The sequence below is a fragment of the Numenius arquata genome, chromosome 1 (genome assembly GCF_964106895.1).
Source record: "Numenius arquata chromosome 1, bNumArq3.hap1.1, whole genome shotgun sequence".
NCBI classification, from domain to species: Eukaryota; Metazoa; Chordata; class Aves; order Charadriiformes; family Scolopacidae; genus Numenius; species Numenius arquata.
The window spans coordinates 12,121,973-12,146,538 of record NC_133576.1 but is presented as its reverse complement, the minus strand read 5'-3'; the positions used below and the strand labels follow the sequence as shown (position 1 = coordinate 12,146,538).

At 35.9% G+C, this 24,566-nt stretch overlaps 1 protein-coding gene across 2 annotated transcripts in view; it reads left to right on the top strand.

Annotated features, from left to right (window-relative positions):
* STXBP5L (syntaxin binding protein 5L) overlaps positions 1–24,566 on the top strand; it is a 201,316-nt gene that overhangs the window by 52,547 nt on the left and 124,203 nt on the right. For both annotated transcript variants that reach the window (XM_074145586.1, XM_074145578.1), the window contains exons 3-4: positions 18,959–19,040; positions 20,917–21,017. In XM_074145586.1, coding sequence (XP_074001687.1) covers positions 18,959–19,040; positions 20,917–21,017 — 183 coding nt within the window. The remainder of the gene's footprint in view (positions 1–18,958; positions 19,041–20,916; positions 21,018–24,566) is intronic.

Genomic DNA, 24,566 nt, shown 5'->3' with positions numbered 1-24,566 from the left:
ATCTAGCCAACAGGCATAGCATGGGCATAGTATGGTCTTCATCCTTGTGGCAGCACATTAATTATTGACAAATTTGCCAAGAACACTGTAGGTGAGTTCCGTTACCCCTATTGCTTCTGTTAATGATAGCTTCTATTTGGTGTGCAAAATGTGCTGAGACCTCATACAGGTTCAAGAGAAATAGCCTCATGAAGACTTAGTCTATATCAGGAGGTCAGAATTTGGAACAGGTTTTTTTGGGACAGAAGGATCTTTTGCTTCCCTTTTTTGCTCCATGGGGAAAGTACTGACTGATAGCAACACAGCAGTAGGTTGTAGCAATAGGCAGGTCATCTGCCTGCACTGAGAGGTAGAGTGCACTTGGACTTGCAGTACTTGGAACTGTACTATTCCCAAACTGTTCAGTTCAAATTTTAGACCATTGTGGGAGCACAGTTCAACAGAGGTCTCTTGGAGTAAAGCAACAATGCTACAGCCCTTTAGTTGGTCAGCTTATCTTCCCCAGCAGAATGCTCTAGTTCGCTCGCTCTTTTGATTCTGTTGCACTGGCAATGTCTAAGAGACATCTTTTTTTATTCCTAAACCAACAGATGTAACGATAAGACATGGCATCACTTTTCCTTTGTTGGTTGTGTTTTGTAAATGATTGTATCAGACAGCTGAAAGAGAGGTCTTTCATTTACCTTGTGTTGGTTTCATCTACCTTCCTTGTTGGCTGGATCCCTGGGGGAAAGGCTGCATCCCTGGTATGCTGCTGATTCCTCTCAGCTATAGGAAGTTTCCAGCTGCAGGGAGAGGAAGGGTAGGGAATGGGAGGTAGAACTTTAAGGAGCTTGGTGCACAGATGGCCCTGGTGGGTGACAAAGAAGAGGTCTTTTGCAGGTGCCGAAGAGGAAGTATACTGGGTTAATATGCCACTTCACAAATGTACAGTGTGGAGGTTTCTTCTCATTAACTTGTATTTGGAGCTACCTCACTCCCAATGGATCTGAGTTTTCTTCCTTTCTCTTGTTCATGCCCTGAGAAGAGCTTATGTCAGCTATTCTGAGCCCCCAGGGAGCTCTGGGGGTCGCCTGTTTGGGAGGAAAGGAGTAGCCAGTTCTGCTGTGATGTGTGATCATGGCAGGGCCAAGAGGCAACACTTTTCCTGTGTTCTAGATGGGACATTGTCAGGAAGAATGGAGGCAAGGCTGTGTTGCGTTCTCTTTCTCCACTCTTAGGAAATGTCTGAAGCAGTGCTTTGTGCTCTCCACAAATGTAAGCCTTTCTTTTCTGCAGTCTTAGGGTAGCTTTGCATGGTTTAATAGATCTTCTCTTCCTGCTCAGAGGCTACCTCCTTCCATTCTCTTATCTTCTTGCTAAAGGCAAATGTGGCCTGAAGGATTGAAAGAATTCCTGCTCTTCCTTATCTTTCATGATTACAAAATTGTCTTCAGGCTTGTCCTGAGTTCCCTACAGTTTCAGACTTTTAAACAAATTAGCCTCTTAGTCTAGCAGTGTTTGTCACCAAGCAGAGTCTTCACAGATTGTGTCAATTTCTGCTTCAGTGACCTTTTTATTATGCACACCTGGAACAGATTCTGTATCAGACATCAGAGCTTGGAGAACTAATTTAAGTGTGAGGTGACAAGATTTCCTGCCTGTGTCATTTCAAATGTACTTTTTCATAAGTTATTACAAGGACTAGTTACTGGGTTAACAATGTTTTACTCTGAAAAAAGTGATCTTTCTTGATCATCGTGCTGTTTTTTTTTTAAAAAAAAAAGTAGCCAATCAAAATGCATACTATGAAAAATGTTTTTCAGTCTCTTCTGAATGCTGTGTTTGTACTGATCAACAATCAAATGTCGTTAACTTGCAGAATACATACATGCTTTTATGCTGTATGTGGTGTGATGATTATTAGAAAGACTACAAAAAATACTCTAATTTCAAAATATCAGACAGATATTGTATGCTGTTGCTTACCTGATATGATCTGTGTTATTTTTTTTGATTACCTGAAGTCTTCCTCCATTTTTTTTAAATAATGCAGTTTATATAGTTAGAGAATCAAAAGCATTTTTTCTGAAGTCCAATTAATTATTTCTGCTTTTTTATATGTTATCTTAATTTGTTATTGAATGCCAGGGAATTACCAAAACTAGGTGAGAATTCTGTATCTAATGAAAAATCAATCACAGCTGTTAATGGTTATTAATGTCTCACTTTTGAAAAATCACACTTGTGCTTGGGAGATATTTATTTTTAGTTTATAGCAAAATATTTGTTTTTAAAGGTTTAGATGCTTTCTTTGAAACAAAAGGAATTTTATGTAGTTCTTTAATGATACAATAATAATTGTGGGGTTCTTCTGTTTCTTTCTCAGTAATAAGGAAAAAAAAGGGAACTTATAAACTACAATCATATTCATAAGCTACGTAAAGATTAACCCTAAAAAAGAAAGGTGCCATTAGGTTTGACGAGAGCATTCCTCAACAACTTCTTGGTGCTTAACTACACTACAAGGCTAAAAGTATTTTCATTAATGAGTTTTCAGATTAGCCAAGGCTTTATAGGTTCAATACAATACCTTGAATGGTGCCATCAAACAATTTAGTAGAGTGATTCAATAGGTAATGAACGTATTCTGAGAACCTGCTTTAGGACTGGGTAAATGTTTTTCATCACCTTCAGTCTTGAGATGATAATGGGATCCTTCTCTGGTTAGAAGTCCAGTTTTGAGTGTGATAGAAGTCTGACAGCTGAGTTAACTGCTATTTTAGGCCACAGACTGCACAAGAGTAGTCTGTAATTTAGAAAGGTCTACCTGTCTTTTAAATCATGTGTTGTTTTAGAAGCCAGGGCAGAGGAGAGGAGGAAGAGACAGCAAAATAATTAACATTGAGAAATCTGTTACTTGGGCAGAAATGTTCCCAAAGTGTCCTCAAAATTTATCTGGCAGTCTCTCTCTCCCTGCTGCACAATAGCAGAGGCTTTGATTATACCAACTAGCTACAGACCATTGCTTTTCTGGCAGCCTTCCTGGTTAGGAAGCACACAAGTCTGATTACAGGTGGCAGCCCAAACCATTGCAGAAGCTCCAGTACTTTTGTGAGTAGCAGCAGCTGTGGTATACATACTGAAGACTTCATACCTGCCATACCAAATCACAGCTCAGTCCAGTCTTCACCTGAAAAGAAGGTGCAAAGAGAAAGAGTTTGTATTTACTTTTTCTGATCTGGGCATACTTACTGCCTCTGGACTTAATGATGACAATTTTGTGTCATCTGTCTTAAGTGACTACAGAAAAAGGCCAGTAGATTACTTCATCTTCAGAGACATGCCTGTCTTCTCATGAAGCAGTTGGTAATTTAGATAAAATTAATAATTTTATTTCCCATGAGGCAGAATGCATGCCTCATTTTCTTGAGAAGTGAATATGTGATATACTTCTCCATTTATGATTCTGAACCTTAATGTAAGGGTTATTATTTATAGAATTGGTTAATTGCCTTATTAACAGGAGTATGTGTTATTGGTACTGAAATTTAACAGTTCACTGCTACATTACTAGTTTAATTCTGCACTGGTGGTTGAGGTGTTTCTTGTAGCGGAGATATAAATTACTAGTCTGTGGAATCTAGATAAGGGCTATGTAACAAGAAAACAGTGCTTATAAGGGAAACATTCACTGTTTTCTCTCTCTTTTGCTTGCCTTCTCATTTTGTTTTTGTGAATGTGAAAGATAACTGTAGAAATCTTGATAGATAACAGGAAAGATACAAAAATTATTTGGCTGGAAGAAGAATGTTATAATGAGAGACTTGAGGATCTCAGTCTGATTTAGTTTATTAAAAAAGAAGACTGAATGATAGTTTTACTGCTTTGTACATTTCCTTTCATAGGAATAAAATGGCTACTTAAAGGTTTTCTAAGCTAACAGAAAAATGTATTAGTGGCTTGAAATTAAAGTCTGACAAATTGCCTTAATATTTTTAGCAATATGTGTAGTTAGTCTGTGAAATGGATTACCAAGGAAAGCGATAGGGCCTTCATTTCTTGAAGTCTTAAACTTTATTACCTTTTGGAAGACAGCCTTCTGTTAAGCAAACAGTATTGTGTTCATTCGGGTAATACACAAGGTCAGACTAGATCTTTTCATGCTCCAACAAGCAAGAAAACTTGCTTTTTCTCCATTAACTATCAGAGAATTTTACTTCTTAAAATTTAATATCAGCCAGAGTAATCTCTTTTTCTTTTTTTTTAAGTATGTCACTACTTTGTCTAGTGGTTTGTCGTTTTTTTTTCTTCTGACAGTTTGTTTTAATGCTAATCCAGCAATTCCAGTATCATTTGTAAAACTGGAGCTGGAAAGAGAAGAGAGTTAATGATGAAAGGATATAAGAGCTTTTGCTGGACAATCAATAATTGACTACTCTTAAATTTTATAACAACATGACATATTACACCGTGATCTGAGATAAATTCAGCACTAGAAAAAGTGAGAGAATCTTGGCAAATTAAGTAAGAATGTAGTTCAAGTTACATAATCTGTCTGGCAAAAAAAAATGTCAAAACATACTTAAATTAATGCAGGACACTTTCACATGTAAAGTGCCTTGGTGCAGACCTTGGAATTTGTGGTATCTGACTCAAACAAGGCTTAAAACAAAGGATGAGTTGCCTTTTATGCTTTGTCACCTGTATTTCTACTAGGCCTTTGCTAGAAGACAATTACAGTAGGATTGCTCTTCACCATTTGATGAATTTCTTCTCTTCAACAGGCTGCAGAACAGTGAAACCAGGGTCTAACTGTGGTACCTGCGTTGTGCTAGAGGAACAGTATTGCTGGGGATATCATTGTGGGACAAATATGGCCAGCATCTGAGTATTTTGTATCCAAAGATAATGTCTGCTACAGGAAACAGGGTTTTTAAAACATTGCAGTAGAGTGCATTAAAGCTGGTGTCATTGTCCTGGACTCTCTGTTAGGTAAAGTAGGGTACATAATGCATTGGTCATCTTGAATTAATATCTTGAAGTTGATAGAAATTTAGGGTATTGTTTGTATTACTTAAAAATAATGCTTCCCCAAACCCATAAGGAACAGCAACAACAACAACAAAAACTTTCCCCGTGAATCTCTAAGTATCAAAAGTTATTTTCCTTTCAGGCATCATAGACTATAGTAGTAATGGGACAGAATAGCCAGAATAGACAGAATAGAGGAAATATGAAAATTAGCATTGTAAATTAATTTCTTAACACATTTTTATTTCTGGATCCTATTCATTAAGAAACAAATACAGCAGGGAAATAATGTGCAAGGTGTATATTCAATGAACAGAAGTGCTTGTACTTTCCAGACGAAACAAAGTCACTGTAGTAGTTTGAGTCAGTGGGTAGATTGTATGTACCCCTATTGGAGAGTTGTAATTGAGAAGAAATGAAAGCAAATTACAAGTATTTACCACAAAGAGGTACTGAAGGAGAAGAATAGCTTGACTTGTAACCCTTGACTCTAGTGTGCTGTGGATTGCCAGTGCAAAAATTAATCCCCCTAAAGCTGGTAGACAACCTTTTCCATTGAATACAGTAAACTCAAGTTTAAATTTTGAGACTTTAATGTTTTACTGATTTGCAAAATAAAAATGTAGAAATCTATAGTATAGATTTGAGTTATTAGGTAGATAAACCAGAGACTTTAATTGCTATTTGACAAATATTGTTGAATATATTCTTTTTTGATGTCAGAGGAACCACTTAATTTTGATACTATCACTATCATTTTACAGTACCGTTAATAACAAGTCTGTCAGATGATTAGCGTGCAATGAATATGAATGCTGAAGATTAGAAAAGGCTGTAGGAAATATAAATGTCTTTGTGAATTGGATTTAAAATCTGCTTTGGTATGCATGCCTTGATTTAAAAAAGATTTAAAAAAATAATAATCATAATTTTGTTATGGGATCCTAGAAAATGTGTTGAGTAACCAATTCTTTGTAGTCAAGGAAATACAGATCATAGTCCCAGGAAAAACTTTGGTGTGGTGAATTTATGTTTCTCTTATTCTTGATAGAATCAGCACAGGGAATGTTTGTTTATATGCTAGAGCTAGGGTTCCTTCTCAATAGTTGATTCTTTTAAAACAAACAAAATTAAAGACACACAAGATAAATGGGACACTGAGCTGGATAGCAAAGGTCTGGTTTAGGAATTAGCCTCTTTTATGTATATAGAGCTGACCTCTGGCAAATCTGAATCTAGAAAAGAATGTTTCACTGTGGGGTACAACAGCAGAGAACTTTTTGTGAGGTTTTGCTGTTCTTGTGGAAAAATGAGTATAGATATCAAATGTACATATTCTACATAATCATAGCTTAACTTGAAGGAAAGTAGCTGTTGTAGACACCTAGCAATTTCAAGTTCTGATGCCTGTCTTTGGCAGAGAGGATCAGAGAGATGCAGTGAGAATAAACATTTGCCTTTAAACATGATCAGTTTGACATCATCACTTTCAGTGGCATTTCTTCTCTTTCTGTTTACTTAGTAATCAGTTCAGTTTCTCATGCTACAAATTGGTGTTATGATGTAAAATATGTAAACTATGTAACTTTATCCAAGCTATGGCCTTACATTTTTATCATGTATTAGCATGTGAGTATATCTCATCTTTAAGAGAGGTCTGTCAGCAAATTTGGAGAAGAAAGCATCCAAGCATTGTCAATAGGTGTGAGTACATCTTGTCATTGCTTGTTCTAATACATCAGTATTCTCAGAAGACCTTCCTGTACAGCTGTTGCTTTATCTATACAGATACTGGCATTTCCTTGTGCAAACCTAAACTCTGAATCTCTTTACCTGCCATTTCAAGATTGTGAGTCCTTCGAAAGTATAAATATCTCTCTTCCCCTAGACTTTGCTCCATATCAACCTTTTGTACCTATATTCTTTTATTTACCTTTAAGTTAATCTAGATGCCAGTTTTTATGCTGAATTTGAAACAACAGTACTAGGAAAAATAAAACTTTTTTTTTTCCATTTCGATTCATCAAAAAAGCAAATCAGGAACATAGAGATGCAGAAAGTGTCTGTGCAGAGGTGCTCTTTGTATTTTAATCTACTTTTCAGGTCTTGCAGAGAATATAGGATTCAAGAAATGCGATTTTTATGATTATTGTTTGTGGGATGGAAAAGAATAGATACAGCTTTTATGTTACTGAATGTTCAGTAATGTTTATTAGGGTTTAACAAAATGACATCTCGCTTGTTTAAACTCCCAAAGAAGTCTTCTGGTTTGACTTTTACATTAGTGAGAATCAAAGGCTTTAACTAGTCACCCTTCCTCATCCTTCCTACAGTTTATGTGCTAAAACTTCAATATGGCTGTGCAAGTAGTATCTCCAACTTCTGAAAATCAATGTGGGGAGAAGCCCACACAATTGATGTGCAACATGACAGTGTGTACACCGTCAAGCTGGATTTCTCCCTGTTTTGCTCCAGTTTTCTCTTCTCTTTTGCTCATGCTACATGTATGATACGTTGCTCTTAGGATTCTATTTGGACTGTAAAAGCTGCCTCTCCTTAGATGAAACCTAACTTAATAATTAAAATTCATATGGGGACCTCTCCAGTATGCAGTATGGATAGCCTATGCCATGTCTTGCTTCCACTGCCCAGTTTGTTTCCCTGCAGGCTTCCTCCCTCACATCACACTGCAGAAACACAAATTAGATGGGCTTAAGGCATTTTTCTCGTTGTCTGGAGTAGAGACCAGGGCCCTGGCGGTGTTTCATATTGTGCTATGCTGCATCTGCATCTGTTACTGCAGATCTACTTCCTGAAGTAGATAACAAAGCCTGGAGATCTTGCCAAAGATTGTAGCAATGGTAAAACAGGGCTGGATTGATAGTCATCGAGCCTCAACAGTCTTTGCTGGCTCTCTTCATGCTGTAGAGAGGGATTTGAATTAATGAAAACCACCACCCCCACTAGCACCACTTTGCTGTCAGTTACCTGGCAGAGCCCCAGCATGAGAGCTATGCTTCAGCTATGGCAGTGTTTCAGTTCTCTCAAATTCTGCAAAGAATAATCCCTTGGAGGGAGTGCAGAGCTCTCAGTCTTTTTAATTTGGATTGCCAAGGAAGTGTAAAAGTAGGTTTGATCCCTTTTGATTGTCTTGTTGTCCCTTGGTCCAACAAGATCTAGAATTGGGTTATTCTGAATTAATACTGTATTAGTATGGTAAGTTCTGAATCAGTGTCCTGCTTCACTGAAACATGCAGACTTTCAGTAATTGGCTTAGAAAAACTGGGATCCTGAGAGATTTCTGCTACATCCTGTTTTATTCCCAGAAGTAGTCAGTCTTTTCTTAAAATGTAAATGCTCTTTGGAAGTTGTTCAATATGCACCAGCTATGCTTTCAAACCTTTACTCATGGTTTAACCTATGTTAACTAATGTGATTATAAATTTTAATTCAAATGAAACATAAATGCTTAATAGAACTGGCATCAAACGTGAACACAGTTTCTGTAGCACAATCTACAAGTGTCTATTTAAAGTGAAAAAAATCATAGTTCATACTCATTTACACCAAAAGAGCTTCCTGAAATACATTTTAATCAGCTGTTGGTTACCTATTTCATGTAAATTGAATGGAATGGCTGATTAACTGTGACCTATAGTGTACTTTCTTTCAAAATCTGCTAGAATAATTATGTGGCTCAGGAGGATTATAAGAGTGAAGAAATGTAAAAGAAATTTAACCTGTATCTTGCACTAGCAAAAAAGTAATGCCTCTTCCATGTAATTTGTTGCTGAGAACTTTTCTTAAAAAAACGTGAGTTTTACAGTAATAGAAGGCAAAACTATTTAAGGTCAATTGTCTGATATTTGGAATGCCTCTTAACATAGGCACATTTATACTATCATTTATATTGAACTAAACCTAAGAAAAAAACCCTGAGATAGTTCATTGAAATTTTGTCAAACCCTAAATTAAATTTTCTTCAGTTAATTTTTTTTTTTTCAAGTTTTATTTATTCAACCTTGTATTGCTTCATTGCTAGTTTCGGCTTCTATTGATAGCATGTGAGTTCCTGTGTGTTTTATACGTCTATTCTTGCTTAACAAATAAAATTCTAGATTAACATCTTTATTAAGTGTCAAAACTATGTATATTGATTTGCAAAAGTGCTGAGTATTAATATAGCTTAACTGAAATTCATAGAAATATCATTTGTCTGTTTTTCTAGGGCAGGAATGAAATTACTGCCTAATTTAACATATTGAACCTCCTTTTAATACGTTTTTGAAAGTGAAGTATTTTCTGCCTTGTACCAGAAACCTCCTGGAACCATCCGATACTAAACAGATGATAATAGAGCTGATGCAGTTGATGAGTTTGAGGAGTTGCTCATAAACTGACTAACAGTGAGCAGTTTCCTGTTAAGTAATAAAATTATTTGATATTTTAGTTGACACCACTCTGCCTAAAAAGAATGTGGTGTATGACCTCAGCATCTGTATTATCTTGTAGTTGGATAAACATTGAAATGTCTGAATGAAAGTAATTTAAAGTATTTCTTTTGGCATATTGATGTTATAGAGCACATTCCTTAGAACAATGGAAATGTTCAAACAGTCAAGCGAATGAACCTCTAAACCACTTACCACTTACAAAGCCTGAGTCAAGATCAGGTACTGTCTTTCTCAATGAACTTGTGTATTAGTGCAATTTTTTCTGACGAAAGTCCTTGCATAATATATCTCTCTAAGGGTATATATAATTATACTAATTATACTTAGATCTCTCAGTGAAACAAAAGTGTTCTGTGATGGTTTGCATGGAAATTTTCTGACCTATTACTGAATAAGACTAAAAATGTATCCTCACTGGCCATCATCAAACAGTCCACTTTTACTTCATTATATTTGCATGGTGTACCTTGCTGCTTATTCCAGTATAATCAGAAAACTTAACAGAATGATGATTTAATTTGATTTACAAAGTTGAGTTCTAACACTAAATACGTGAATCACAATACAAGCTCTACTAATAATCTTTTATTGGACAATCACCTCACATTTGTAACAGATTAACTGCCTTGATAGCTAGTGGTCTGGGGATTTGCAGGGACTACATTTCTAAAAATTAATTCTGTGATTATTTGTTGTTGTTGTTTTAGCAGGTTGATTTGTTAGGCTCTGCACGTAACTGTGAATTTAACTATAAAGAAAACATGCTGATTGTAGAAAGCATTTATTTTGTGCTTAAAGGACTTACTTTTGAATGCTTTGTTAAGATGCTCATAATTTTCAGAGAAATATGGAATTATCTCACCGTTTCAGTAGAAATTTTTCATTCTTTGTTTCAGTTCTATGTTGTTTTGTTTATAAGCTTAAGCAAAGTATGTTTGGGGAGATCTTAGCACATGATAGGAGCAAAATACAGAACATTCTTATTGCAGGACTGAGCACAAAATGGCCTATGTTAAGAAGTCATGTATGGGCTCCTGATTGCTTCTGCTTTGACCAAATTGAGAGTAAGACAACAGTGTGCACAGCAGAGCTCATCTTAAGACTCTGTAATAGCTCATGAAGCATAGAACTATAGTAGTGCGGAACTCGGTGCTGTGAAGTACCTGGCTTGAAGAATTAGCCAGAAGTAATCAGGGCAACTGTTAATTATCCTAACACCACTGAACAAAGTTTTTTCTTCCCCCACCTGTATTAGCCAAAACAGATAGTGAAATATTTTTAGATGAAACATTATTTAATCATCTGTTCTCATCTCCTACAGACTACAGAATTTGCCATAGGACCTTCACCTCCTTATTACTAGTCCAGTGGTTGGGGCTGTAAGTAGCATTTGGGAAAACATGCAGTCTTGTTTTAAAGATTTCCAGTAATAGCTAATTGCTGTCTCTGTTTAAAAGAGAAACTGCAATGTGTATTTTCAAGCTCTGTCATGATATGGATGAAGGTTTAATGTATTATTTTAGTTGTATAACTTTTCCATAGCAACTACAGGAGGAATTAATATTTGGAAAATGTCTTTTTATTTTTAGATACATTTAGTTTGACAGACCTTTTGACCTGTTTTAAAAGACTTATTATGTGATCACCTTTCATTCTATCTTCTGTTGTCACCAGTTGTTCTTCATAACTGGCAGCTCTAAAGAAAATCAGCACCTTGTGATCCCTGTTATGAATTGCTAAAAATTCAGCGACCACTTTAAAAAAACTCTGCTGTAGGAAAATATGAGAAATCTTAAGTTTTGATCTTAGGAGGAGTTTATATGGATAGTCTTCCATTTTTTGCTTGAAGAGCTCAAACAAAACTTCCTAAAACCATCTCTAAACCTGTTACCAACAAATTCAGTGGTACAAGCAGGAATAACACAAATACTAACACAACATTCACACTTAACTTTTAAATGTGGAGCGTTTTAGTATAAAATCATTGTAGATGGTTGCATTTGTCATCAGTGCATTAACGTGCATGTGTTCTGTGTGTTCTTGGTGCACAGATATACAACGGGCAAATACTGTGTTAAATATTAATATCTGAAGGCTGAGAAAAATAAATTCAAAATGGGTGAGTTAAAGGTACCTGCCTGGATTATTTTGTAAGGGAGTGTATGTTAGACTGCCATCTGTACCCAGTGCGTACAGATGGCCAGAAAATGGTATAATTGCATAGTCCTCTTAAAAGGCAGTAAATTGAATAAAATGCAGTTGTGTTATCAATTTTTTTATCTATATCTCTATATGTTGTTCTGCAGGCTCTTGGTTATGTTAAAGTGGCTTTAGGATGTTCCAAAGTACACAGCCCTCTCATTTGTGGCTCAGTTTAGTTCTCCATAACCTCCAGTGTACATTAGGACAAGAATATTATTTCTCTTCCAGCTTATTCTCTCTGTACCTTTTAACCAGCTGTGTTGGTAAACAAGATTTACAGATATGCTCCTCCTTCTGTTCCCATATTTGTCATGCCTTTGACTAAACTTGTGTCTGTGTTTGTAAATTTTTCTGAAACAACAGCTTCTGTGAATATAGTCGATACACTAGTCACTCACTTCTACAGATTTCAGTTTTCGCTCATTGATGCCTTTCTTGGTTTTATCTGTATGTGTCAGTGAGCTTGCTGAAGTTAATGACTGCCTCAAAAAAAAAAAAAAAGAGGAAGCCCACTGTAAATGCAAACTCTTAATGTTGTTTGTTACTACCAAAGGAAATACAACCTCAAAATATAGATCTTTCAGGGTGGCTGCCTGGCAACATGGAGCTTTTACAGACTAGTAACTAAATGGCTCCTTTTTTGGAGGTGAATTTAGAGCTAGGTGGTTTCTGTTAATATATATGTGTGTGTGTATATATATATATGCAAATGCAAAATTGAAAATTACTGATATTCCACAAATGAAATATGAAATTACTCACCTACATGTTATTTGTGAAGCATTGCTAGAGTCATTACCTCTGAGTATCTGCTTTTCACAATTTGCTGCTTCAGGTTTAGGGTTGATTGAGTTCACTCACTTGGTGATTGTATTTGTATTCTGTTTCTGGAACGGATGATTTCCAATATGACAAAGATCTTGGAAGGCAGTCTCACAAAGAGATGAAAATATATAGCCCTCAGTGTTGGTAATGCTTGTGGTATCTGCAGATATTTTGGGAAATAAAATAGCTTCTAAATTCATAAGAATCAAAAAATTGTGAATAGTGTTAATGTGAATTTGCATTTTACTTGAATAAATGGTCATATTTTTCATAGCATTCATTCAGCTATCCAACTGTAGTCTATATATATAGGCTTGCCATTAAATACAAGCTATCTATAAGTGCTTTAACCTTGAAGAAATCAGAGTTGCCAAAAGCAATTTTTTCGGCCTGTATATATCATAATGTATATTTAACTGTTCGTGAGATTAACTCTTACATAATTTGTATGTGTGAACAGAGAAATCTATTTTGAGAAAAATAAACAAGGCAAAGGTCATTGCAGACCAAAATCTCATGCTTGTTGGTGCCAACAAAGTTTCTCTGTATTGATAAAACACATCACATTTAGCACCCTAAGAGAGCAGTGAAGCGCAGCAGTATTTTACCTTTTCGTAGTGGAGGGGAAAAAAAGAGTTCTTTATTTAAAGAGCTGAATGAATTCAAGACATAATGAAGCTCATTGTAAAACTGAATCCTCCTATGTTTAAAACAAAAACCACTAGGAGTTATTGTTTAATGAAGCAGCATCCAGTGAATCCATAGCAAATAGAGGGCCATAGAGCTAGACTTAGGTGGCATGTTCCTTTTAAGGAATTCAGTGAACTCAACTACCTGTAGTTAACAGAATGAAGCTTGGTAGGGCAGCGCTTATTTTTTGCAAAGCAATAGAGAAGTCTCAAAAAAACATAAAAAATAGGATTTCATGATATGTTAAGGTAATTAAGAGGTATCACACGCATGTGTTAAAAAACAATATTGAATTTAAGGAATAATAAAATGCCATATACGCTTTTACATGGTATTAAAGAAACCATTACCAAGATGATAATTAGCTCTGGGTTTGATACTTGAAAGAAGTTCAGCACACATTCAAGAACATGTGTAAAAAAACATAAGAACTATTCAAGAGCTAATAATATTGTTGTGTGACATGAAAATAAAGGAGTTCAGGGTATTTTATTTTTATTTATGCAGAAGATGGATAAGATACAACTTGATCATAGTTTCAAAGCAGGAAATTTCTGCTAATAGAAAGTTATTTAATTTAGCATAGAAAGGCTTAATGAGATCCAAAAGCTTGATCCAGAAGCTGGATGTATGGATTCTACATATAGCATGATATTCTTAATAGCGAGGATAACTAAACACTGCAGCAATATACTTCAGAAATCAGGAAGATTAATATCTCATGGAAAGAGAGAAAAACTCCATTTGAAGTACAAAGCCTAGGACTGTGGCATTTATTTGTACCAGAATATGCACTCTCCTTAGGAGACAGAAAACTAATATATATTCTGTACTCAGCACTGGTGAGGCTACACCTCGAGTATTGTGTCCAGTTTTGGGCACCTCAATACAAGAGAGATGTCGAGGTGCTGGAGCAAGTGCAGAGGAGGGCAACGAAGCTGGTGAAGGGCCTGGAAAACAAATCATATGAAGAGCGGTTGAAGGAGCTGGGACTGTTTAGTATGAGGAAGAGGAGGCTGAGGGGAGACCTCATCACTCTCTACAACTACTTGAAAGGACACTGTAGAGAGGTTGGTGCTGGTCTCTTCGCATAGGTAATTAATGACAGAACAAGAGGGAATGGCTTCAAGCTCCAACAGGGTAGGTTTAGACTGAACATTAGGAAAGAATTTTTCACAGAAAGAGTGGTTGGGCATTGGAATAGGCTGCCCAGGGAGGTGGTTGAGTCACCATCCCTGGATGTGTTTAAGAGCCGTTTAGATGTGGCGTTGGGGGATATGGTATAGGGGAGAACTTTGTAGTGTAGGGTAGATGGTTGGACTCAATGATCCCAAGGGTCTCTTCCAACCTGGATGATTCTATGATTCTATATGTGAGACTTAAAGAAATTCCATGAAGGAACTATAAAACTGTGTATTCCAGGAACTGAAAGTAGCTATGTTCAGGACTGCGAATCTAGGTGATAAAGATGATGGTTTCATAATTGTTTTCTTTTTACAAAAGCCATCCTGTGACACAGATACAACTGACTAAACTTCCGGTTGGTTAGTGGTGTGGTTGAATTCTTCTACCATTCAATTGCTTAATTATTTAGTTAAATACATTGGTGCTTTTTTAACTGATAAATCACTCAACTCAGTGGAATAGGTCTTCTGCAAGAAAACGCTGTCCTATATTCAAGTTACACTCTAACTCAATTTTACAGTTGGTTTATATAATGGAGTAACACCAGCCCACAAGCATCTGCTCTTAGGGTGCTGCGTATTCCTACTCAAACATGTACCAGTCAGTGCAGATCAGATGACAGGGCTCCTTCAAGCAGCAGTGCGACTTCTGCAGCACCCCACAATTCCCCAGTGTTTTAAAGGAGAGGCTATAAATGAGGATCGCCCATTTCTATGTGTGTCTTTTAATAAAACAGTGGATGTGAGACCATAGCTTCTGCTTAATAATTATAACCCCTTACTTTATGTTCATTTCTGTATATAGATTGTTTTTAGTCATGGCAGAAGTTAGTTAAGTAGTCAAAAAAAAGTTAGAGTTGCTTATTTACATAGTTTAGTGTCGTGTTCTTCTATGGAAAAGTTTCGGTTTTGAAAAAGGTGCCATATGTAATTTAACAGTTTTTACTTGACAAGGGATATTTATTAGCTGCTTGGCATGCCTTGGCAGGAGGTCCTTTGTGATACCATGTCTTCAGTTCCTCTGCCTTGCAAGGAGGAACAAATCAGACCACAGTCCTTGTTATTGCAAAATTATTTAATACCACACTACTAAAGAATCTCCCATCTTAATGAAGGAAAACATGCATTACCTCTGAATCTTCTGGTCCTAAGAAGTTAAATACCTGTGACAGGTAACACTGACCTCAACTCCAGGAGCTACTTCTGCAGTGTCTGCACTTTTGGTTCTCAGCAAACACACAAGAGATTCAGGTCTTTGGATTCCATTAGTACTAACCTCTGAGAAGAATGAGAGGCATCAGATCTGTATGTATCATATAGTAAAAATGAGTCATGGAATAAGAAAGTTGGGGGATGCTGTGGAAGGTTTGGTCATAGATCATGCTTATGAGAAGCTTTGCCCATTGATACCTCTCCTATGTATATAATCATTCACTGGCAACTTTGGTTTCCAGTAAAACATATCCACATATGCATGTCCTCAGACATCAGTCATTCATGATACAGTATCAATATGACATGACAATATCAGATATATACTAACTGATCTTTATACAAGTGATCAAAAGTAACAAATCCTCCAAAAGGTTTTGGAGGAAAAATCTGTATCAGGTTATAATATTGGGAAATGGAAGTTTTCTTCAACTTGTGATAGAATGGCCCAAGACATGAGAGTGTAAATTCTTTGTTAGTAATGTATTGTGCTGTCACGGAAGTCTGCATCTTGGAAGCTGAATTCAAGTACTTAAAATTAGGCATCTTAACAACTGATATTTTTTATTTTTAATTTTTTCAAGTGAAAAAAGAGCAAAATATCTTATTTCACACATGCAGATCTTAAAAACAGGATTAGATGTTGTTTCCAGAATGAACTTTTTTCTGTTAGACTGTTACTACTGTCACACTTCTACTGCTTGATGCACATAATTCTGATTCTACTTGTTTCCCTCTAGATCCCAACAGACCTCCAGACATAGTTTTCATCTTTTTCTCTTTTATGTATAAATTAGGATAATCTGGCATGTCTGTGAAGGCCCCTGGGAGATCCAACATACTGATAAGAGAGAGAAGATAGTGATTGGCTTTTATCCTTGAAACACATGATGTCTACTTTGAGGTATTCAGATGTATCTGTATTAGTTCCTCCTTTTAATATCTTCAGAGATATTCCACTCTCCCTGATAGCAGTCTCATTATTTAATTAAAAGGCAAAAGTAAAAGAATAAATTCAGTCCGAAGTCTGTACTATAGCTACTTGTGCTGTATGTCCTGGTAGAGTACACTGGTATGAAAAGATTTGATGAGGTAAGATTGTACTCCTCTGTGCTTGGCCGCAAAGCACAGAATTTGCAGAAGATGGGCTAAAGTGCCAAGAATGTGTGCCAAGTCATCATATCTCTTCAGCTCCTTCTGCTGGAAGGACCTCACTGCAGCTCCCGGAACGTTTGAAAACCACTATCAGTCAGTGATAATGCTGCTATTTAAGCATCAGTCCTTACTTCAGGGCAATTGGCCAGACTGAAGCAGACGGCACAATTTCTCTCTTATTTTAGTAATTTGTGAAGTATTTCAGACCGAACACTTATGCAAATAAATGTGAATTATTGGAGAGTGCTTTGTTTGTTTGGGGTATGCAGAATGAAATCATCTACTTTGTTAGGATGTTTCCTAGAAAACTGACTTAGCATGATACTGATGCTGAAGGGTGACAGCTGCTTAATCAGGGCGAAGCTAGGGTAATTTTCACTAAGGACAATCATTAGCTACTGCCATGTATTTATACTGAATATAAAGCTCAAGTTAAAGGGAAAACACCTGTTTAAACTTCGACTCAGTTTGAAATCCCCAGGGGGTGGGTGGGTTGGTTGGTTGATTGATTGGTTTTGATGCTAGTCTTGCTTCCTCTCACCTTACAACAAGTAGTGGGGAACAATATAAAAAAAGAGTGCCACAGATCAGTTATTCAAAATGGACCAGAAGATTACCATTAACCCTTCAAAAGTATCCTAGACTGCCATATATCTTTATTGTCCATTTTAAACAGGTCGTTTAAATAATGCACAGTTTGTTTTTATTTTATCAGTTATGGCCATATTCAAGCTATAGTTTGGGAATAAGTGGCAAATAGAGTTACTTTGTTTTTTTTTCTTTGCCTTGCTGTCCTATAATGGACATAATTATGATGGTTTATACACAGCTTTTCATCTGTAGATACCAGTACACTGAGATCACTGTCAAAGGAGATATTGTATTCTTTTATAAAACACTATCTCCAACTTACAAATAGGGAAATGAAGACACAGGGAAGAAAAGAGACTTTTTTTTTTTCCCCTTAAATTTATCCAGTACACCAGTTGTCAAAATCAGGAGTAAACTTAGGTTTCACAAGATCAGTGGTCTCCATTCAACTGCTTGTTTAACAATTGGAAAAGTAATTACTTAATACTGTAAAGTTTTAACCCTCAAATTCACTAATATGTGGACTTCCCTGAGGACAATTTTAGAATAGTTTACTGCAAGTCTCTTCACCTGTGAAAGGGAAAGTAAAGATTCTGACATTTGCCTGCAGTATAGGTAGACAGTTGGCATTTTTGTTCCGGATTTTACAGTATGCTAATACGATCATATATAAAAAGTAGATAAGGCTTTATGTTGTAAAATCTCGTTTCTGATCATAATCTTCATGTTTTGAATACATATGAAAGTGTTTCACCTGTTTCATACAACATGATTGTTAATAATATACTTCATGTTCCTCTGTTCTTTTTTTTTTACTTTTTATCTTTGATTATTTTCTAGAAAAGCAGTTTCTTGTTAAAGTCTCTGGCTCAGATGGGAAAGGCCATCTTCTAAGTTAGTGAGGTGGCAATTTATCATGCAGAGAAAAAAACCTGGAAAGCAGATAGAAAGCTACATTCATTATATATTTGGACAAGATATTGCTGCAAAGCAGTGTGTTGATGTTGATTACAAGTGAACTAGCTGGGTTGCCAGAAGCAGTGAAGCCGTGATTTTGCTCAGACTGGGGACTGAACTGGGGAATGTAGTTCATAGCTAGACTTGGGTAACTCTGCAAGGCATTGCATTGTACTTCTGTTGATGAGACAAAGAGCAATAGTTATATGTGAGCTTTTATTTAAGTGTGGAATGACTCACTCTAAAAAGCATTTTCTCAGATTTAAAAAAGAAATCCTGCTACAAAACTGTTATTGATCTTAGTCTTAAATTATTAATTTTATAATGTCTTGATAAGTACAAAAATTGATACATTCATGTGTTATATGAGCTAATAATGCATAAAACCAAATTTACGATGCATCCTGCTGAATTTTTGTGTTAACTCATGTACTTTATTTCACAGGCAAAAAAAAACAGGCAAGAACACATCACTCACAATTGTATGTGTTTCAGCCTGATGATGTTGGTACTTATAACAGTGGAAAGTCAGCATGAATTCTTTTGTTTTACAGAAAGCAAGAAGAATTTAGGTCAATTAAAGGTTAATTAGAGTTTAATTGGTAGTTCTTTTTTTTCTCTCTTTACTTCTGGTGTGAACGGGAATGTTAGAATCCTTGACTGTGATGGCAACAGATTGGGCAGGCCTGGTGTTGATTGCTATTGCCAACATGAAAGTGGTGCTGCAGTTCTGCAGCTTCAGTTCTTAATCAATGAGGTAAGGACATATTTACTCAGATTCTTCTGTATAAATTTAGTTGAATGAGTCAATTCATGTGTTGTAATTGAGTGTTATAACTTTTCACATTGACAAATTGTGCCAACAAGTAAATGGCGTACATCCAGAGGACATTCACCGTGCAGCCTTTTAGAAGACTTTTTATGGGCCTGCACTAAGGGAAAGTATTATCTTCATATACATCAGTATGAAGTGCTGAACAAAAGGCAATCAATATATGAATGTGTGCAGGTAGATGTAAAATCCATTAAATTACTAAATATGCTGCACAGTCCTGTTTCAAATAGAAATTAATAAATGACCTAAATCTTTATGGAAATATATTGATGGGTTTTGGCTGAAAACTCAGTAGTTTGGGATATGCTACTACTTGAAGCAAGGAAAAGCAATTGCAGGGGTCATCAATCAAACCAGCATGCTAAGTCTTTGTAAATAGTTTGTCGAAATCAAGTTGAGACGACATGAAGAAACAGTGACAGATTATAGCTTGCTCTGTGCAGATCATCTCTGGAGATGCTAATAGGCAAGAAGACTTTCTGGAGTATATAAATCTGTGGGTTTTTTTCCTAGAACCTCATAACTTGGCCAAATTATAAACTAATCATAGTTCAGTTTTAATTAATTTTTTCCCATGGTATAAGGAAACACTTTTCACAGTTTCTAGTCCTCTTTCTATGCGTGAAGTTCTTAGAGCTTCTCAAGGCAAGAGTTTTAGTTTTGTGGTTTTTTTAAACCTGATAAATATTTATATTTTTCTACACCTGTTTGGAGAAAGTACCTGCACCACAGAAACTGAGAGAGGACTGAAACTTTAGAAACAATCAGTCCAGTGGAATCGTTTAGAGGAATGCAGGGATGAAAACAGGGAGGCCATGGTTTGAATAAGCATTCTTTCTTTTAATTAGGTGGCCAGCAGAACCGCTAATACACAGTATTAATTTGAGTTCTGTGGTGGAGATTCTCTCTGATATTGGTCCAAACTCTTCGGGAGATGAGAATTAATGCATGGATTACATTGCATTGGAGAAGTCTTGCCTTCAGTAATTTCATTTCATAGAATCATAGAATTGTTTTGTTTGGAAGAGACCTTTAAGATCATCGAGTATAACCGTTAACCTAGCACTGCTAAATTACCACTAAACCACGTCCCTCAGCACTGCATCTACACATATTTTAAATACTTCCGGGGGATGGTGACTTAACCACTTCCCCTGGACAGCCTGTTCCAATGCTTGAGAACCCTTTCAGTGAAGAAATTTTTCCTAATATCCAATCTAAACCTCCCTTGGTGCAACTTGAGACCATTTCCCCTTGTCCTATCGCCTGTTACTTGGGAGAAGAAACTGACCCCCATCTCACTACAACCTCCTTCCAGGTAGTTGTAGAGAGCAATAAGGTCTCCCCTCAGCCTCCTTTTCTCTAGGCTGAACAACCCCAGTTCCCTCAGCCTCTCCTCATAAGACTTGTGCTCTAGACCCTTCACCAGCTTTGTTCCACTTCTCTGAACGTGCTCCAGTATCTCAATGTCTTTCTTGTAGTGAGGGGCCCAAAACTGAACACAGTACTGATCAGTGCCAAGTATGAGGGGACAATCACTTCCCTAGTCCTGCTGGCCACACTGTTTCTAATACAAGCCAGGATGCTATTTGGCCTTCTTGGCCACCTGGGCATGCTGCTGGCTCATATTCACCCAGCTGTCAACCAATACCCACAGGTCCTTTTCCACAGGGCAGCTTTCCAGCCACACTTCACCAAGCCTGTGGCACTGCAGATCATTAACAGTGAGGATCACTTAAGAAAAAGATGGAATGTGCAGAAAAGTAATATGTTGTGCTTTATTTTGTGTCTGCTCTAGGGTGCTTTGGTCAGTGCAAGTGCAGATGATGCACTTCATTTGTGGAATCTTCGACAGAAACGACCAGCTATCCTACATTCTCTGAAATTTAACAGAGAAAGGTAAGGCTATATGAGACAAAATAAATATAACATAAAAAACCCAAAAATTACTTTCTGTATTTCTAATAATACATGCCTATTAGTTTGCCTTTCTAAAGGTGGGTATCATTTTGTCTTGAAGTTTTTTCTTCCATTGTTTGAGTCTCGTTTCCATAGAACAAAAGCTTCACTTTCTGCAGAAATTGTTAATTTGGGAAACTATGGAAAATGTCAAATGAATCAGAGACTGTTTTTCTAAATTTTATCATATCAGTACCTAATTGTAGAAATCCCTACTGAAAATAGATTAAACGAGTGATTGTAATTTTCAAAGTCAAACAGAAGCTGAGCACTTTAAATATGTATTTAGTCATCCAAGCAAAATCTGCTATGATATTATGGAGCTTGAATGCTACACTTTTATTAATTTTAAGAAGTTCCATGTTTCTATTGAGGAATTAAGTCAGTAGTCAGGAGACCAAGATTTAGTGCATGAATGTAGCAGTTGTTTTTTTGTGAGTCCTTGAGCAATACAGTTTTTCTGTACTTCATCTTTGGGATGGATTTGTTTGAAATTTGAGAACATAGATGTAACACATAGTATGGTTATGTCTGGAAGTTTAAGTGATACTGTAATTTTCTTAGTATATACATTCTGTGTTTATTAAGGTGCAGCAACTTGTTTTAGATATTTATATATTTGCTTGTGGAGTGGTGAAAGATATCGGTACTTCATGAGAGCTGTGAAGTAAACAGGCTTATCAAAGCTTTAGCTGCAGCCAATCTGGAAATTATTATGGAAATAAACTTTTTCTTTGTTGTTTATTATTCAGATACATATCGTGTTTGCATTTAAATGTCAGCAAGTTGCAAGTTTTGTTGTGGGAAGCACTACATAATAATTTAGAAAATATATATCCTGATTCCAAGGAGTTTATAACCTATAGCAAAGAAAAATTATATGTTCTTTTGCTAGCTGCTTCTGGACAGTAAGTCATCATTTTACATATGTTGAAATATTTGAATCTTGGTATTCTCATCAGGTAGGTACATTATTTGCAATTTGTCATTGATAAATTTAAATATTCTTGAAGTTATTCCAATACATCTTGGTCCAGCTCTCCCAGCTAGCAACCTTCCATACAATTTAAGGAGTCAATACTTATAGGAATGCACTGTCTGTTCACCTTTTTGCCTGTCATTTCTCTTCAGGCACACTAGCGTGGTATCTTGGTCAGAATTTTATCAGAATTTCTTGATAAAATAAACTCACACACATTAAGGCTTTGCTAAGAGCAAAATACATGTCATTTACCTAAATTTTCTTTTGCTCCTGACAGCCTAAAACATTGGGCAAAATATTTGGAAGCAAGTTATCTGGAATACTGGAAACCTTTGCATAAAGCCAGATTTTGTGTAATGACATTTTTTGAACAGGGGTTTAAAAGGGATCTGAGGATGTAGTTATTTGTAACAAATGCATAGCTAGCTATACTGCCTTTTATCAGTCTAGTAAGTTGTGAGTAAAAAAAATACTATTGGTTCTTTTATGCATATTTTAAGTAACTGATACAACTGCCATTCAGATAGTTTTTATTAGCACATCAAAGTCTGTGAGTTAATATCCTGATGCACTGCTATATAATATTGTCAAAGAAGTAAGCCCAGTTTTAACTTTTAAAAAGAGTTTTCAATAAGTGTGAAGAAATAACTTTGTAGGCAGTTCTTTTCTTCTCGGGGTTCCCTAGCACTGCCCTAAGTTTTTGGTTTTTTGTATTCAATGAAATGAAATATCTTCATTTTTATAATCTTTTCTTTTAATATACATTTCAATTGATTTTAAATATTCTAACTTTCAATTTTCTAAGCTTGATTACACGTTTAGTATGTAAAATTCAACATAAGCCTCTGGGCAAGTAGCAAAAAAGTAAGGCTAAAACCCTAATTAACCCTCTCATTAATTTGGAACATTTCTCTGTATATATGCCTAACAGAGTTAAGTCTAAAAGAGAGCTTCCATTTTTTTTCTGAATATATTTTTTGTGTTAGAGCACAGACGTTATGAATTATGTGATGCTCAGAGAAACAGCAAATAATGTTTGCCTTAGCTATAAGAAATTTATGGCAAAATGGATGTAAAGGGAATTTGGGACGCCGATAAAGCAATAAGATCAAAATTGATTTTCTTCAAGAAATTCAAGGGTCTGTCTTCCAAAAATTAATGTTGTCTTCACCGTTGGAACAGTTAAAAAAGAAATTATTTTCATCCTCTCCTCTCCTCTTGCAGGGAGAGGTTAAGGAGAGGAAAGATTCATACTTAAGAGAGAAAGACTCTTTCTTTTTTCTTGTTTCAAGTTTGTGACCCGATAAATAACCTGGTTTTGATGTTTTTTAAATGGGGAAAAATGCTTGTTGACAGAGACTAGGCTTTAAAATACTGATGCATGTTTTCAGAAAAAAGCAAAGTATTGAAAAAGGCCATACGAGGAAGCGTTTAGACAGTCAAAGGCTAGTTCTTACAAAAACACCATTTATAATTTAATTTTAGATTTAGACAGCTTTTACAGAGCCAAACACATAATTATTCAGATGCATTTTACTTATGAAAATGGAGCATGTGACTGCTTCAGTTTTTTCTATTTGCATGTCTCTCTTGAGGATTTATAAAAATTGTAATTTTATTCATACAGTGTGTTTGCCTCCTTAATACGTTGTTTGTTTTAGATTTTTTTTCTGAACAATTGGCATTTGCTTCATGAAGTGATGGAATATAATGCACTGCTACTTAAAATTTTACTCTTTTATCTGCTTGTAATTAGGAAGATAATTGTATTACTCCACATTCTTGATTAATTTGACTTCAATTAATTAGCTTTCATGTAGAAACAGTTTATTCTGAGTTTTCAAAATATTTGATGCATGAACCATACAGCTGTTAGATTCTGATAGATGGATGAACGCTACGTGAGTCTTTGGCTATTACTCAGTGCACCAGTCTTCATCTTGTTGAACTGTTTAATTTGCAATTTGCTTCTGTTTCTTGACATTTAAGATTGCAGGATAATGGACTAAAATCTGCTCTTAGCAGTGTTTCTGTACATTTTTATGCAACTACTTGAGTCAAATTTCCCCAAGCGTATACATATATATATATTCCCTCTTTCCCTCCCACAAAAGTAAAAAACATTTGTTCTTTTCTTTAGATGTTTGTAAAAACATAGACGTAAAGACCAAAGAATTCTTAAATGCAGCACACTGGTTATCTTTCACTTACCATGTAGCATTCGGTATTAAGACACTGAATGCTTTATGAATAATAATTCATTAACAAAATGCACTTTTGTAGCCATTAAATCATAGTTTGCAACCTCTCCAGATTTTTTTTTTTCTTCTGACCTATTGTTAAACTAATGCTGATGCAACCTTAGCAAGATTAACTTGTGTCTGATAATTCATGGCTCATTTACTAAGTGTCTCTTTGGAGCAAGTGTAGAAGGATCACTGGAGAATAAGACACAATGACAAACTGATATTTTTGTTCTATAGTGTAATGCTCTGGACTTTTTAGCA